This window comes from Bubalus kerabau, chromosome 4, assembly GCF_029407905.1.
Source record: "Bubalus kerabau isolate K-KA32 ecotype Philippines breed swamp buffalo chromosome 4, PCC_UOA_SB_1v2, whole genome shotgun sequence".
NCBI lineage: Eukaryota > Metazoa > Chordata > Mammalia > Artiodactyla > Bovidae > Bubalus > Bubalus kerabau.
This window is the reverse complement of record NC_073627.1, coordinates 27,483,072-27,497,550: the sequence shown is the minus strand read 5'-3', so window position 1 is coordinate 27,497,550 and position 14,479 is coordinate 27,483,072. Positions and strand designations below refer to the sequence as shown.

Here is a 14,479-nt window from a genome sequence, read left to right as displayed (position 1 = left end):
CTGTGCTAAGTGCCCCACATGCATTATCTAATTTCATCCTCAAACAACTTTGGAAATACGTGCTATTAATAATCTCATTTTACTGACGAGGATTCTAAGTAACATGCCTAAGGTTACACAGCTATTTAGTGAGGGCCCTGGGGATGGAATTCACAGCCCTCCGACCACAGGACCCTTGTTCTATATCTGTTGGACTAAGTGGAGAAGGGCTCTGAATTCCATGCTAGGGAGCTTGAACTTTACACCATGGGCAATGGGGAGACACTGGACGGTTGTAAGCAGGGAGAGACGGGTCAGGTTAGGGCTTTGAAAAGACCACTTTGACAGCAGTGGGAAGATATTTTAGAGCTGATGACATTTGAGCAAGAGGCCATTTTTCTGGCAAATCCCAATTCCTCCTTGTATTTTTTTTAAGTCTTGCCTTATCTCTTAGGGCAAGACTTATACGCACAGTACATCATGCAAAATGCTGGACTGGATGAAGCACAAGCTGGAACCAAGATTGCAGGGAGAAATATCAGTAACCTCAGATATGCGGATAACACCACCCTTATGGCAGAAAGCAAAGAGGCACTGAAGAGCCTCTTGATGAAGGTGAAAGAGGAGAACGAAAAAGCTGGCTGAAAACTCAACATTCGGAAAACAAAGATCATGGCATCGGGTCCCATCACTTCATGGCAAATAGATAGGGAAACACTGGAAACAGTGACAGACTTTATTTTCTTGGGTTCCAAAATCATTGCAGATGGTGACTGCAGCCATGAAATTAAAAGATGCTTGCTCCTTGGAAGAAAAGCTATGACAAACTTAGCCAGAGGAATTATTTTGCTGACAAAGTTCTGTCTAGTCAAAGCTATGGTTTTACCAGTAATCATATATGGATGTGAGAGTTGGACTATAAAGAAAGCTGAGTGCCGAAGAATTGATCCTTTTGAACTGTGGTATTGGAGAAGACTCTTAAGAGTGCCTTGGACACCAAGGAGACCAAATCAGTCAGTCCTAAAGGAAATCAGTCCTGAATATTCATTGGAAGGACTGATGCTGAAGCTGAAGCTCCAATACTTTGACCACTTGATGTGAAGAACTGACTCACTGGAAAAGCCCCTGATCCTGGGAAAGATTGAAGGCAGGAGGAGAAGGGGATGACAGAGGATGAGATGGTTGGATGGCATCACTGACTTGATGGACATGAGTTTGAGCAAGCTCCGGGAGTTGGTGATGGATAGGGAAGCCTAGCGTGCTGCAGTCATGGAGTCTCAAAGAGTCAGACAGGACTGAGCAACTGAACTAAACTGATCTCTTAGGGCAAGACATGGCGGGGAATGCCAAGGAAGGGGAGCAGTGACAGGAAAGGGAGACTAGTGGTAGAATACTAAGTTCTGGGGAGAGGCCTCTCCTACAGGGGAAGGAAGAAACTAGGCAGTTCCCCCTCTCCATTTCCAAGATGCCAAGGCCCCCTCGGGGCCTCTAGTCAGGAGGCCAAAAGCACTAGGCCCTACACACTGCCCCATTGTGCACCTGCCTCCTGGGGGAACACAGCCAAAGGTAGGGTGGTGTTGCAACAAAGATCAGCTGCTGGGGGCAGCAGTGGAGGAGGCCTGGTCCCTTCTCTGGGCAGCTCATGATATCACTGGCTTTTCCAGCAAGTGGGGTGGGGAGTTACAGGAAATGGCCTGGGGCATCAGATAAGCTGAAGAAAGAGGCCAGTAGCTGGAAAGACAGAACAGGTGGAGCTTCCCCCACCTGCTGAGAGGAGCCAGAGAGAGGACCAAGCCTGCTTGAGGCAGTCTTTGGGCTGAGAGGGGTCCCCTAGGGTCCCAAGATGCTGCTCTGCGTCACCTTGCTTCTCCTCCTGGGGCTGTCTGCATGCACTGTGGCAGGTGACAAGGAACTGGCAGTCAATGCTGAAGTTGGCTCCTGGGTGGCTGTCACCCTGGAGGTAGGTACCTTTGGGGAAAGCAGGGCATGATAGCAAGAGAGCAGAGAGCAAGAGAGCATGATAGCAAGATAGCAAGAGAGCATGTTCAAGGCTGTTGCCCCTGGCCTGATAGACCTCCAAAGAGATGAAAGCATATCTTGTTGTTGTTCAGTCTCTCAGTCCTGTCCGACTCTTTACGACCCCATGGACTGCAATATGTCAGGCTTCCCTGTCCTTCACCATCTCCCAGAGCTTGCTCAAACTCATGTTCATCAAGTCGGTGATGCCATCCAACCATCTCATCCTCTGTCGTCCCCTTCTCCTCCTGCCTTCAATCTTTCCCAGGATCAGGGGCTTTTCCAGTGAGTCAGTTCTTCACATCAGGTAGTCAAAGTATTGGAGCTTCAGCTTCAGCATCAGTCCTTCCAATGAATATTCAGGACTGATTTCCTTTAGGATTGACTGATTTGGTCTCCTTGCTGTTCAAGGGATTCTCAAGAGTCTTCTCCAATACCACAGTTCAAAAGGATCAATTCTTTGGCGCTCAGCCTTCCTTATAGTCCAACTCTCACATCCATACATGACTACTGGAAAAACCATAGCTTTGACTAGACAGAACTTTGTCAGCAAAATAATGTCTCTGCTTTTTAATATGCTGAGTTTGTCATAGCTTTTCTTCCAAGGAGCAAGCATCTTTTAATTTCATGGCTGCGGACACCATCTGCAGTGATTTTGGAACCCAAGAAAATAAAGTCTGTCACTGTTTCCAGTGTTTCCCTATCTATTTGCCATGAAGTGATGGGACCCAATGCCATGATCTTTGTTTTTGAATGTTGAGTTTTAAGCCAGCTTTTTCCTTCTCCTCTTTCACCTTCATCAAGAGGCTCTTCAGTGCCTCTTCGCTTTCTGCCATAAGGGTGGTGTTATCCGCATATCTGAGGTTACTGATATTTCTCCCTGCAATCCTGACTCCAGCTTGTGCTTCATCCAGTCTGGCATTTCCCATGATGTACTCTGCATATAAGTTAAGTAAGCAGGGTGACAATATGCAGCCTTGACGTACTCCTTTCCCAATTTGGAACCAGTCTATTGTTCCATGTCCGGTTCTAACTGTTGCTTCTTGACCTGCATACAGGTTTCTCAGGAGGCAGATAAGGTGGCCTGGTAGTCCCATCTCTTTAAGAATTTTCCACAGTTTGTTGTGATCCACACAGTCAAGGGTTTTAGCATAGTCAATGAAGCAGAAGTAGATGCTTTTCTGGAATCCTCTTGCTTTTTCTATGATCCAATGGATGTTGGCAATTTGATCTCTGGTTCCTCTGCCTTTTCTAAATCCAGCTTAAACATCTGGAAGTTCTCGGTTCACATACTGTTGAAGCCTAACTTGGAGAATTTTGAGCATTACTTTGCTAGCATGTGAAATGAGTGTAATTGTGCAGTAATTTGAACATTCTTTGGAATTGCCTTTCTTGGGATTGGAACGAAAACTTTTTCCAGTCCTATGGCGACTGCTGAGTTTTTCCAAATTTTCTGGCATATTGAGTGCAGCACTTTCACAGCATCATCTTTTAGGATTTGAAATATCTCAACTGGAATTCCATCACCTCCACTAGCTTTGTTCATAGTGATGCTTTCCTAAGACCCACTTGACTTTGCATTGCAGGATGTCTGGCTCTAGGTGAGTGATCACACCATCATGGTTACTGGGTCGTTAAGGTTTCTTTTGTATAGTTCTTCTGTTTATTCTTACCACCTCTTCCTAGTATCTTCTTCTGTTAGGTCCATACTGTTTCTGTCCTTTATTTTGCCCATCTTTGTGTGAAATGTTCCCTTGGTATCTCTAATTTTCTTGAGAAGATGTCTAGTCTTTCCCATTCTATTGTTTTCCTCTATTTGCATTGATCACTTAAGAAGGCTTTCTTATCTCTTCTTGCTGTTCTCTGGTCTCTGCATTCAGATGGATATATCTTTCCTTTTCTCCTTTGCCCTTTGCTTCTCTTCTTTTCTCAGCTATTTGTAAGGCCTCCTCAGACAACTATTTTGCCTTTTTTTTTTGCATTACTTTTTCTTGGGGATGGTTTTGATCACCGCCTCCTATACAATGTGAACCTCCGTCCATAGTTCTTCAGGCACTCTATCAGATCTAATCCCTTGAATCTATTTGTCACGTCACCTGTATAATTGTAAGGGATTTGATTTATCTCATACCTGAATGGCCTAGTGATATATGGAATTAACAGTATGTGTGTTCATGCTTCATTTAACAACTTATTTAACATATACATGTTCCTGACACTGTCCTAAATGCCTCATAAATATTAACCCATTTAATCCTCATCTGCAGCTTGTGGGAAAGGCACCATTTCTATCCCCATATCACAGATAGGGAAACTGAAGCATAGAAAGGTCAAGCAGTGCGTCCAATATTACACAGCGTCAAAAGCACAACTGTACACCTTGCCCAACGTCTTATTCTGCGTATCTGTGCCTCGGAGGACATTGTCCAGCATATCCTTTCAAGGGGGTCAACTTGGAGTGGGATCACTGTTTTGCCTCATGTGTAGAAACTTATTCCCTGACAAGTAGTGGTTTGATTGCCAGCCTCTCCTCCTAAGCTGACCTGAGTGCTGTCACTGGGAAGAAATCTCACAGCTAGAGACACAGCATCTGTGCCCCAGCCCATCTGGTCAGAGAGACAAAGATCGCGGCCTCGGAGGTTCCCATCAGGCAGGGGCTAGAGACACACAGGCAGAGTGCTCAGGGAAAGCCTCCGGGAGGGCAGATGGGACAGGGCTGGGCCTGCTCCCCCTAGTCCGGGGGCGGTGAGGACACTGGGGCTGCCGGACAAGCCATCACGTAACAGCTATGCCTCATGGCTTTCCTTCTGGTGGGCTTCCTTCCTGGTTTGTCTGAACGTGGAAGTGTGTGCCTTTGAGAAGACAGCAGGCTGAGGAGATAAAGGTTCAAGTCTCAGCTTCTCCACCGACTCTGTGTGACCTGGGGACATCAGTTTCCTCACTTGTAAAATGGGAGAGGGGGGAAAAAGATGGCCCCCAAGGTTTTTTTTCCAGCTCTGACTTGGAGTCTGTGCCCATCAGGGGACATGGCCCAGGCGCTGGGAAGCTGTGTAATAGGGACCACTCTACACAGTTACGTGGGAAACATCATCGATTTCAACCAGTGCCTCGTGGGGCTTTCCACGCTGCAGCTGCATCTGAAGCTTCTTCTTGGCTCACTCTCGTTTAACATCCCTCTACTTCCCAAGACACAGAATTTGGGATATAGGAACCATCTCATCTGAATGAGGAATGATGCCTCTGTTAGGGATGATCTGATTTTCTCCCTTGCTCTCAGGACTCCCAGTTAGCCCTGGAGCTGGGGATTTGAGTTAAAGGGGTAAGAAGAGCTTCTGGTCAGGGCAAGAGTCCTTCCTGAGTAAAAGACACCTCCCAACGGGCCCCAGAAACCTAATGGGTGGGAGAAAAGAAAAAAACATTCTGTCCAGCTTGCATTTGAAGACTGCCTTTTACCAAGGCAAAGTGCTTTTCATAAACTTTTCAGAAATGGGTCCAAATCTCCAAAGACACTTTTACAGTTCCTGGCCAGGCTAGATGACTCCAGCCTGAGACAGCTGCCCCAGCCATTGATGTCCTGGAGAAGAGACAGACTGGAAGTGACTGAATTAGTCCAAGGCTTAGAAAACAATCCACTCCTGATCCCAAAAGCTGGGATAAGCTGGGAGAGCCAAGGGGGTTTCCACTTCACCCCAGCCAGGTCCCTGCTTGTCCCTGAAGCTTCAGGGCTGCCCCTGGGGAAACTGGGAATGGAAGAACCCGTGACCCAACCCCATGTTACTCTAGGGCTCTGGTCACCTGTCTCACCTTTCCTGAAAAAGGAAACCCCATCCTCTTCCCTATTCCCAGACTATCAGAGAAAGGGCCTTTCATTCACCATCCTGCATCCCATACATGCTGAGCTCCTGTGTGTACCAGGCACTGTGCCAGGTATTGGGGATACAAAGACATGAAGATGGTCTAATGACTGTCACCCACTATCACTTTCTCCACTAGCAAGCATCGCTCAGTCTCAGCAGAGCCAAGCAGGCCCTTCATCAGAGGCTCCAGGGAAGGAGAGGCCATTGGCCAAGGTCACAAAGGTTAATGGAGAAATGAGAACTTAAATCTATAGTCCTTGGTCCAGAACTTTTACCCCACCAGCTGAAGGATGAGGGGCTTCCCTGGTGGCTTAGAGGGTAAAGCATCCACCTGCAATGTGGGAGACCCGGGTTCAATCCCTGAGTTGGGAAGATCCTCTGGGGGAAGATCCCCTGGAGAAGGAAATGGCAACCCACTCCAGTACTCTTGCCTGGAAAATCCCATAGACGGAGGAGCCTAGGAGGCTGCAGTCCATGGGGTCACAAAGAGTCGGACACGACTGAGTGACTTCACTTTGAGCTGAAGGATAAAAATGTCTTTGCCTGTGGGAGTGGCCTCTGCCCCAGGCCACATGCCATGAGAGGCCCAGGTTAAATCCAGGATGATGAGGGGAGTGCCAGAGGAAGAGAGAAGAGCAGGAGTCTAGAGTCAGACTGAGTTTAGATTCTGACTCTACCATTTCCTGTATGACCTTGGACAAGTGACCTAATCACAAGCCTGTGTCCCCATCTGTAGATGGATATTTCACATGGTGGTTGTGAAGCATAAATGAGATTATGCTTGGAGTGTCTGAGCCTTTGAGTTAGATGACCTGGGTTTGAGTCTGGCTTCATCTCACATCCTGACTGGTAATCACTCTGAGCCTTAGTCTCCATCTGTAAAATGGAGACCCAAATAGTACTTTCTTTATGTGGTTTTGGTAAGGATTGAGTTAATATATGAAAGTGCTTAGGAACACTTTAACGTTAGCCATTTATTACTGCTGTTATTATTTTTATTTGCAGTATTGTATAAAATGTGAGATCAATGCCAGCACAGAGTACGGGTTATTGCGATTGTTATTGTTCAGACTGTTTTGTTGTCAGCCTGCCCTCAACTCTATGGAACTCTCTGCTTCTTCAGGAAGATGTCATCCCCAGCATCCTGATTCAGCTCCGGGACGTGAAGAAGGGGAAAGCGAGCCAGTTCTTCGGGCTAATGGGGAAGCAGGTAGGAGGTGAGTGACAGATGTGGGCGGATGCCCAGGGAGGAAGGCTTCTGGGTGGGTTCTGTTACCCCAAACAGAGGCCCTAACTTAAAGCCCAAGACTCAGCATCCCTTACTCCATCCAGTTCAGTAGTGGTCACTCATGCTACGGAATGGGATATAGTGTCCATATCAATTGTTATCCAAATCAGGACATTTCAGAGACTGTTAATTATGCCAGGCAACAGATAAAACCACTCCAGCATCTGGGGAGTGCAGTGACCCTAAGGGTGGGGACAAATATTTTGCACACTGCTTCCTTCAACACTGTGGAGGTCTATGGAGAGAGGTGGTAAACTTGAGATCTGCCTCTGATGTGAGTAAAGCCAAAGACTAAGCTTTCTATGAGATTGTGTTTGGTTCAAGTAGAATTATTAAAATGTTCTATGTTCCCTGAGGGCACTCTCGACGTGAAATCTGTATCCTGGGAGGACAAAGAGAAAAAAAGTCTGAACAGAGAGCAGTTTTCTTATTGACAACTAAATTTTTAAAAGTGGTTTTGGTGAGGATAGGAAAAAACTGGCACTTACATACACTTTAATACACTGTCCGTTTGGAGGACATGTTGGCAATATCCATCAAAGTTGGCAACATGCATACCTTCTGACTGATAGGTTTGCTTCAGGAAATCCATCAAATAGAAATGCTATTGCTACATAAGCCCTGAGGTATTTGTGCCAAGTAGCAAGAATGTGAAAAAAACCTAAAAACTATCAATGGCGGGGGTGGGGGGGTGGGATAATAAAAATATATTAGACACATCCATGGCCTATTTTTTTTTTTTTTGGCTGTGCTGGGTCTTGGTTGCAGCACTTGGACTTTGCTAGTTATAGCTTGGGCCTAGTTAGTTACCCTGGAGAAGGCAATGGCACCCCACTCCAGTACTCTTGCCTGGAAAATCCCATGGACGGAGGAGCCCGGTAGGCTGCAGTCCATGAGGTCGCTGAGTCAGACACGACTGAGCGACTTCACTTTCACTTTTCCCTTTCATGCATTGGAGAAGGAAATGGCAACCCACTCCAGTGTTCTTGCCTGGAGAATCCCAGGGACGGGGGAGCCTGGTGGGCCACCATCTATGGGGTCGCACAGAGTCGGACACAACTGAAGCGACTTAGCAGTTAGTTACCCTGTACCATGTGGGATCTTAGTTCCCCAACCAGGGATCGACCCTGAGTCCCCTGGATTGGAAGGTGAATTCTTAACCACTGGACCACCAGGGAAGTCTGGCACATCCATAGCCTTTGTGGCCATTGAAGTGGATGAAGCAGATCTGTGCAAAGATAAAGATTTCCAAGATATTGGCTAAGTGGAAAAAGCAAGTTATGTAACAATACATAAGATAGGAGCCTACATGTTTAAAAAAATCACTGCATACTTACACACACACACACACACACATGAAAACATAGGGAGAGTTCCAGAAGGATAAATATCAAACTGTCACCAGTGTTTTACATCTAGGATAGGAATTGAAGGTGAGGGAGAGCAAAAGTTAAGGGGGACTTTTATTACACTAACCTCTACCTTACCACTTGATAGTGGGCATTTATTCAGAAACTGCTTTTGTAACTTTAAAAAATACATTTAAAAATAGAGAAAATCTTCCTGCTATATGCACCATAAAATAAAATAGAGAAAATTAACTTGTGACCAAACTTTGGCCTCAGTTTCTTCTACAAAATGAGTTTTGGCCTGGGCCATTTCAGAGATTTCTTTCAAATCCAGAAACCCAGGAAGCAGGAGGTGAGGGTATATGGGAAATATTTACTGAACGCTGTGCTCACTTGTGGTTAAATCTCATATCTCCTTTATCACCAGCAGGGAAACTAAGGTTCACATAGGCTAAGTACTTTCCCAAGGATGCCCAACTAGCACCAGGCAGACTCCACAGTATGCACACTTCCCACTACCCTAAACTGCCTCCTACCCAGAGTGTACCTTGTGCGGCCCAGTCACACCAGGACAACAGGGGGTGACCAGAGTCCCCAAAGACCCACCAAAGGCGTGGATCCCAAAGAGCCATGAGCCATTTCATCTCACTGGGCCCCCAGGGAAGCAGTGCAACCCTTATTTTTTCTCTTTCCCCCAGGAATACCTCCCATCCAGTCAGAGGGAACAGGTAAGTGTTGTCCACACCTTCCCCCCACATGCTCCCTGGGGAAGACCGAGTTGTCAGGGAGGTGGGGGAGATGCTCTGGCCAGGGTGCACAGGCTGGCATTGTTGAGGGTGGGGCCAGAGTGGTTTGGCTGCATAGGCTTCCTGGTTGTTTCCTTGGAGAGGTGGTCTGTGTGCGCCGAGGGAGCAGCTGCAAGGATGAGGAGATGGCGATGAATCCAGTTCTGCCAAAGATTCAAAATTACCGTGGGTCTAAAGCCTAGAGTTGAAGAAACCATCAATCCAGAAGGACCCTAAAACTGAAAACCCTAACCCTGTCTTCATGGCCTGGGCATGGCGCCCTCCTTGGCATACTGCCCTGCACTGTTCTGCTGGGCCACATGGCTGGTGTCCTCAGAGTAAAAACCACCCCATAGGCAGGTAAAAGTCTGCCATCTCCTGTCCCCACAGTTTCTATTAGAGGAGCTTATGAAGTATTTGTGGAAGGGAGGGCAGAAGGGAGGGAAAATGGAAGAGAAAGAGGAAGAAATCAATGAATGAATCAGTGAATGAAGAACCTCAGTTCCTAGAGAAATTATTCATGAGTCCCCAGTTCTGGTCCTGTCTTTTTTGGTTCCCAAGACAGTCTTCCTCTGCTTCACTTTCTCTTTTTCTTCTCTGTCTCCTCTCTTCATCACCAGGGTATCAACGAGAACAAGTGGTCCAGGGGCAAGGAGGAGCAACTACAGAAGGTGGGTGATAGCTTCTCCACCAGCACACACAGGCACATTCTGCTCCCTACTCTCAGGGCCAGCTGAAGCCACAGAATGGTGTGTGGTTCTCCAGACCCTGGAACATTCCCCTTATTCCCTAATTGTTAGAGAGTCTTAGGTATTTTCTGTCTTCAACAACCTAAATAAAGGCAGTATCACTCTGGGAGGGGTTATCAGCTGACGCCTTCTGGCCTGGGCCACAACCACAAAGGCGTTCAATAAATAAACAAGAAGGTAAGTGAATCAGTAGATAAGTGACTCAAGCTGAGGAAAGATTCAGAGCTCAAGCTAGCAAGCTCAAGAGAAAGGGCATGGGGGTGACTTAGCTGAGCAGACACCAAGCTCGTCTGCTTCCTTAATCCTGACTCTCCCCCCAGAGCTGCAGACCTGTGGGCCCCTCTCTAGCTTCCCTGATAGAACACCTGCTCCTTCCAACAGAGGCTCTTGGGAATCAAAGTGGGAAAGTTCTCTATATTCCCCCAAGAGTTTTTCCCAAGTGTTTGAGCCATTTCATTTGAAGGGCCATGGAAGTCACCCCAGTGCCAACATGGAAATGCACATCCCTCCATGCAAAGCGCTGGCAGGAACCTTAGAAATCATCATTTTTCAGGGATGGAAACAATTTGCCCAAAGTCACATGGTGAACCGTTAACAGAGCCAGGACTAAACACCGTCTCCTGCTCCCTAGTCCGGGCACTTCATGGGGCCCTCAGAGGGCCATTGGAATTTTAAGTGCTGGATTACCACTCCCTTTCTTTAGAGAGGATTAGTGAGGCTTCGCTCATCCACTCTCTAGAGGCCTTTGATTGAAAAACGGAAGCTCTGCCAGATTAACCTGGAATCTGATTGCCCTAAATAACTACAGCTGGAGAAACCTGATTTGGGCAAATGGAGGGCCTTGAGTGGATGACCAGGGAAGGCCTCCAAGGGTGGAGGAGGCAGACAAGGCTCCCCTAACCACTGCTTATGTGCAGCACTCTTCCCAGGCAAAGCAGCTGAGAACCATGGGTCAGAGTGAGAGCCCCCACCCCCGCCTCCCAGAGGACGAAACCCCTCTCCTTACCTGGACGTGGCAGCCAACCAGCCGACCAGGCCAGCCCTCTGCTCCACGTCTTCTGTGCTCGTGTGTCCGTCCCAGCACGCTGAACTCACCGGGCTCCTCCCAGGACTCGGTCTCAAGCAGCAGTCGTGGGCAAGTGCACTGCTGTCACCCCTGAGGGCCAGTGAACGACCCCACACTCACTTGATCACTGCATAGCGGGCGTCGTCCCACGGAGACCTTCCTACCCCCGTTTCTCTCAATCCTGTGCCCATAACACAGCAAGGGCTCAATAAACCAATGAAGAGCGAATGATTTCTTCTCTGGTGCAGGGCAGCGGACAGGGATGACCTGGGCTCAACACCCTGCCCAGGGGCCTGGCATGTCAGCAGCCAGGAGACCACTTCCAGAGTTGTAAAGGGAAACACTAAATAGCCCTGGTCCCCTGAGGTGGGGAAACGGGCTTGGGACACAGGTAGCCCATGCCTACCCACCATCATAACCTCAAGGACCCAAATCCATGTGTCCTTGGACTTGGAGAATTGGGGCCCAGGTCCTTCATCAATTGTCATGTATGAGGTGGCCCCTCAACTGACCACTCTGTTTTGAGGTCACAGGCAGCTAGTCATTTGAAGGGCTCTAGAGTAAGGAAAAAGGCCACAGCTCGGGGAGGTGACAGGGGGCCACTGTCCTGGCCCAGCTGTGGTCCTGGGAGGTGGCTCACTGTGAAAACCCCACGTGACGAAGAGACGGCTGAAGATTTGATTCCCATGTTTGAAGCTGGAGACAGTCAAGCTTCGGCTGAAGCCACTGACCATTCAGTAAGTTCCCTCCTTGGGCTGGCACTTTGCTGGGCCCTCAGGCGGGACTGAGAGCAGGGAGGGAGACTGGAATTTATCCTTGAAGAACTACGGACCACAGAGGGCAGAAGCAATGTACTCACTCAAGGCAGCCCTTGCTCTCCAGCAACTCTTTTCACACCCACCACATCCCCTCAAGCTGGTGTCTGCACATGCCATTCTCCTCCCACGCTGGTGAATTCTTACTCAGAGGTCCCAACCCCGCAACTACTCATTCACTCCCTCCACAGAGTTCCCGCAGCACTTTGCACATTCTTCCACTACAGAACTCATATGTGACATATCTCAACAACAGGGTTTGTCAAGTACACAGACCGCTTCTTAATTGTCCTTACCCCCGTGCCAATAGAGCTCAGAGGTCCTTGGAGACGGTTTTCACAAAGGACTCACGTAGAATGCGTGGTCCTCATGCTCAGCTCTTGACCTGCAGTCCCACGATGAACTGCTTTCGTTGGCTCAGGTCTACAGACGGCACTGCCGCACACCCTGCTGTGGGCTAGAAACCTGGGAGTGACTCCCCAGCCCTCACTGCCCCCTCTAAACACCTCCCCCTAGTTAGTCATTCTTCCAAATATACCTAAATTCTTCTTCCCACTCTCACTACACTTATTCACAGGAGGTACTATCTTCCCTTGCCTAGGGGGCAGCAGCCTCCTGAACGGGCATCCGTGCTTCCCACCTTACTGTTCTCCATCCAGAGGAGGACCTTTTAACATGGTGGGCCTGTCCATCCCCTACTGGCCACAGTTCAGTTTCCTAGGTCAACCTGACATTCTTGTTGGGGCCTTCAAGGCCCTGTGTTCCCTGATCCTCACCCCCAACCCCCCCCCCGCCCCCCCCCCCCCCAGCCACTACCAGACATTCTCTCAGACCCTTAGGCACACCAGAGGCTCGCCAGCTTTTGTGATCTGTGCTCAGGCTCTCCCTCTCAGAACGCTGCCCACGCCCCCCTCCCCACCCATTTGGCTAACCCAATCATCTAAGCAAGCTCCCTTCTCAGTCAGGGCTTCCTGGATAACCAAGCTCAGCTAGTTCTCTCCAGTTATGCTTACCCAACACCTGTCCTTTGCCCTTCAGGGCACTGATCACAATTAGGAATTTAATGCTCATCTTTTCCAGGAGACCAAGTTCTACATCTTTTGTGTACAAATGAATGACTGAATATATTAGGCACTCTAAAAGACAAGTTACCTCCACAAGTATTATCCTCAATCTGCACCGGAAATCCCAGAGCCAGGATTTGAGAGAAGGTCCTTCACTCCAAGCACATTTGACCCCTACAATGACTTGGTCTCTGCCACAATTACAGACATGTCTCAGGCAGAAAAATAAGGAAGTCTTCACAAGGAATGCCTTTTTAGTTGGGCCATTTCAGTAAGTACCAAAGAAACATCTAAATGTCTGCCCCCACAGCATACTGGTCTCCAGAGAACCCTTCCAGACCATTTTAGGAAACGTTACATTCTGTCTCCTTGGAAAATCCCGAGAGGTTCTGAGACGCCCTGAACTCAAGAAACATATCAATATGCAACTGCAACTGTTTCCCAAGTTTGACTACAGTACCCATTTTACCTGTAATACTTCACTTGGGGGAATGCTGACATGGAGGCTTCCCAAATGAAAACAGAAAGACTAATCCAGCTGTATGTGGAGGCTGTATAGGGGAATAATGAAAACTACCCAGGTGGAGTCCACTTATGGAAACTTGAAAGCCAAGATAAATGGGAACTTAATCCAAGAATGGGAAGCCACATGAACTCCGGGGGAACTGGAGACCTATTTGTAACAGGATATTCACCTTTCCTGATCCACTTTTGTAAGGTGGTGACTAAGAATTCTAAGGCTAGGCAAGGACCTGAGAGGCAACTTGACTGGAAGCTGAGGTATCAACCAGGGTTAAACTGGGTCTGTGGGTGCCACTGCATGAATACTGCTCCCCTGGAGCTACACAAGGTTGAGGTCCTCCTCTGGGCACATCTGGTTTCCAATCACAGGCAATCATTCACCAAAATAAAATTACAAGGCCCAACTGTGAAGGCAGGCAGATGAGGTTCCTGCCTTTTCCCTGGAGCTTTCTCAAGCCAGTTCATTAATTAACCCAAGTTCAGAAATGACTTCAAAGTCTGTTTCCTAAACTGTATACAAATGTGTGCATATCTGCATTTATGTACACTTTTCTTTTAAAAAACCCAATACTTGTATTAGATTCTCAAAAGGTCAGAAGGAAAGGTCCTTTACTCTCAAGTCCTTTTTTCACTTACACACTGCTATGTATCTGTATGTATATCTAACCATCCCAAAATAGTCAATGGTTTAAAGTACTTCCAGGGACTTCCTTGGCAGTCCAATTGTTAAGACTGTGCACATCTACTGTAGGGGTCCTGAGTTTGATCCCTAGTCAGGGAACTAAGATCCCACATGCCACTCAGCATGGCCAAAAAATAAAACAGTACTTCTCATGATTCTCTAGGTGGGCAACCCTTAGCTGGAGGATTCTTTAGTTTCAGGAGGTCAGCAGGGTACAGGGCCTGAGTACAGGGTCTGGATTTTTGACACTTAAGTTTCTGGTCTGAAAACGTCAGGTTTCCAACTGCAAAAGTACAAACAGCTAAAA

At 47.8% G+C, this 14,479-nt stretch overlaps 1 protein-coding gene across 2 annotated transcripts; it reads left to right on the top strand.

Annotated features, from left to right (window-relative positions):
* The first annotated feature begins 1,800 nt into the window (after positions 1-1,800).
* TAC4 (tachykinin precursor 4) lies at positions 1,801-11,251 on the top strand. Of its 2 annotated transcripts, none has more exons than XM_055576170.1 (5): positions 1,801-1,939; positions 6,976-7,069; positions 9,188-9,217; positions 9,895-9,945; positions 10,953-11,251. In XM_055576170.1, exons 1-5 carry the CDS (start codon positions 1,823-1,825, stop codon positions 10,982-10,984), a joined length of 324 nt encoding a protein of 107 aa, XP_055432145.1. In that variant the 5' UTR covers positions 1,801-1,822; the 3' UTR covers positions 10,985-11,251. The 2 variants fall into 2 exon arrangements, 1 of the variants encoding a protein (XP_055432145.1); XR_008712973.1 differs by lacking the exon at positions 1,801-1,939 and adding an exon at positions 6,647-6,701.
* Positions 11,252-14,479: the final 3,228 nt, after the last annotated feature.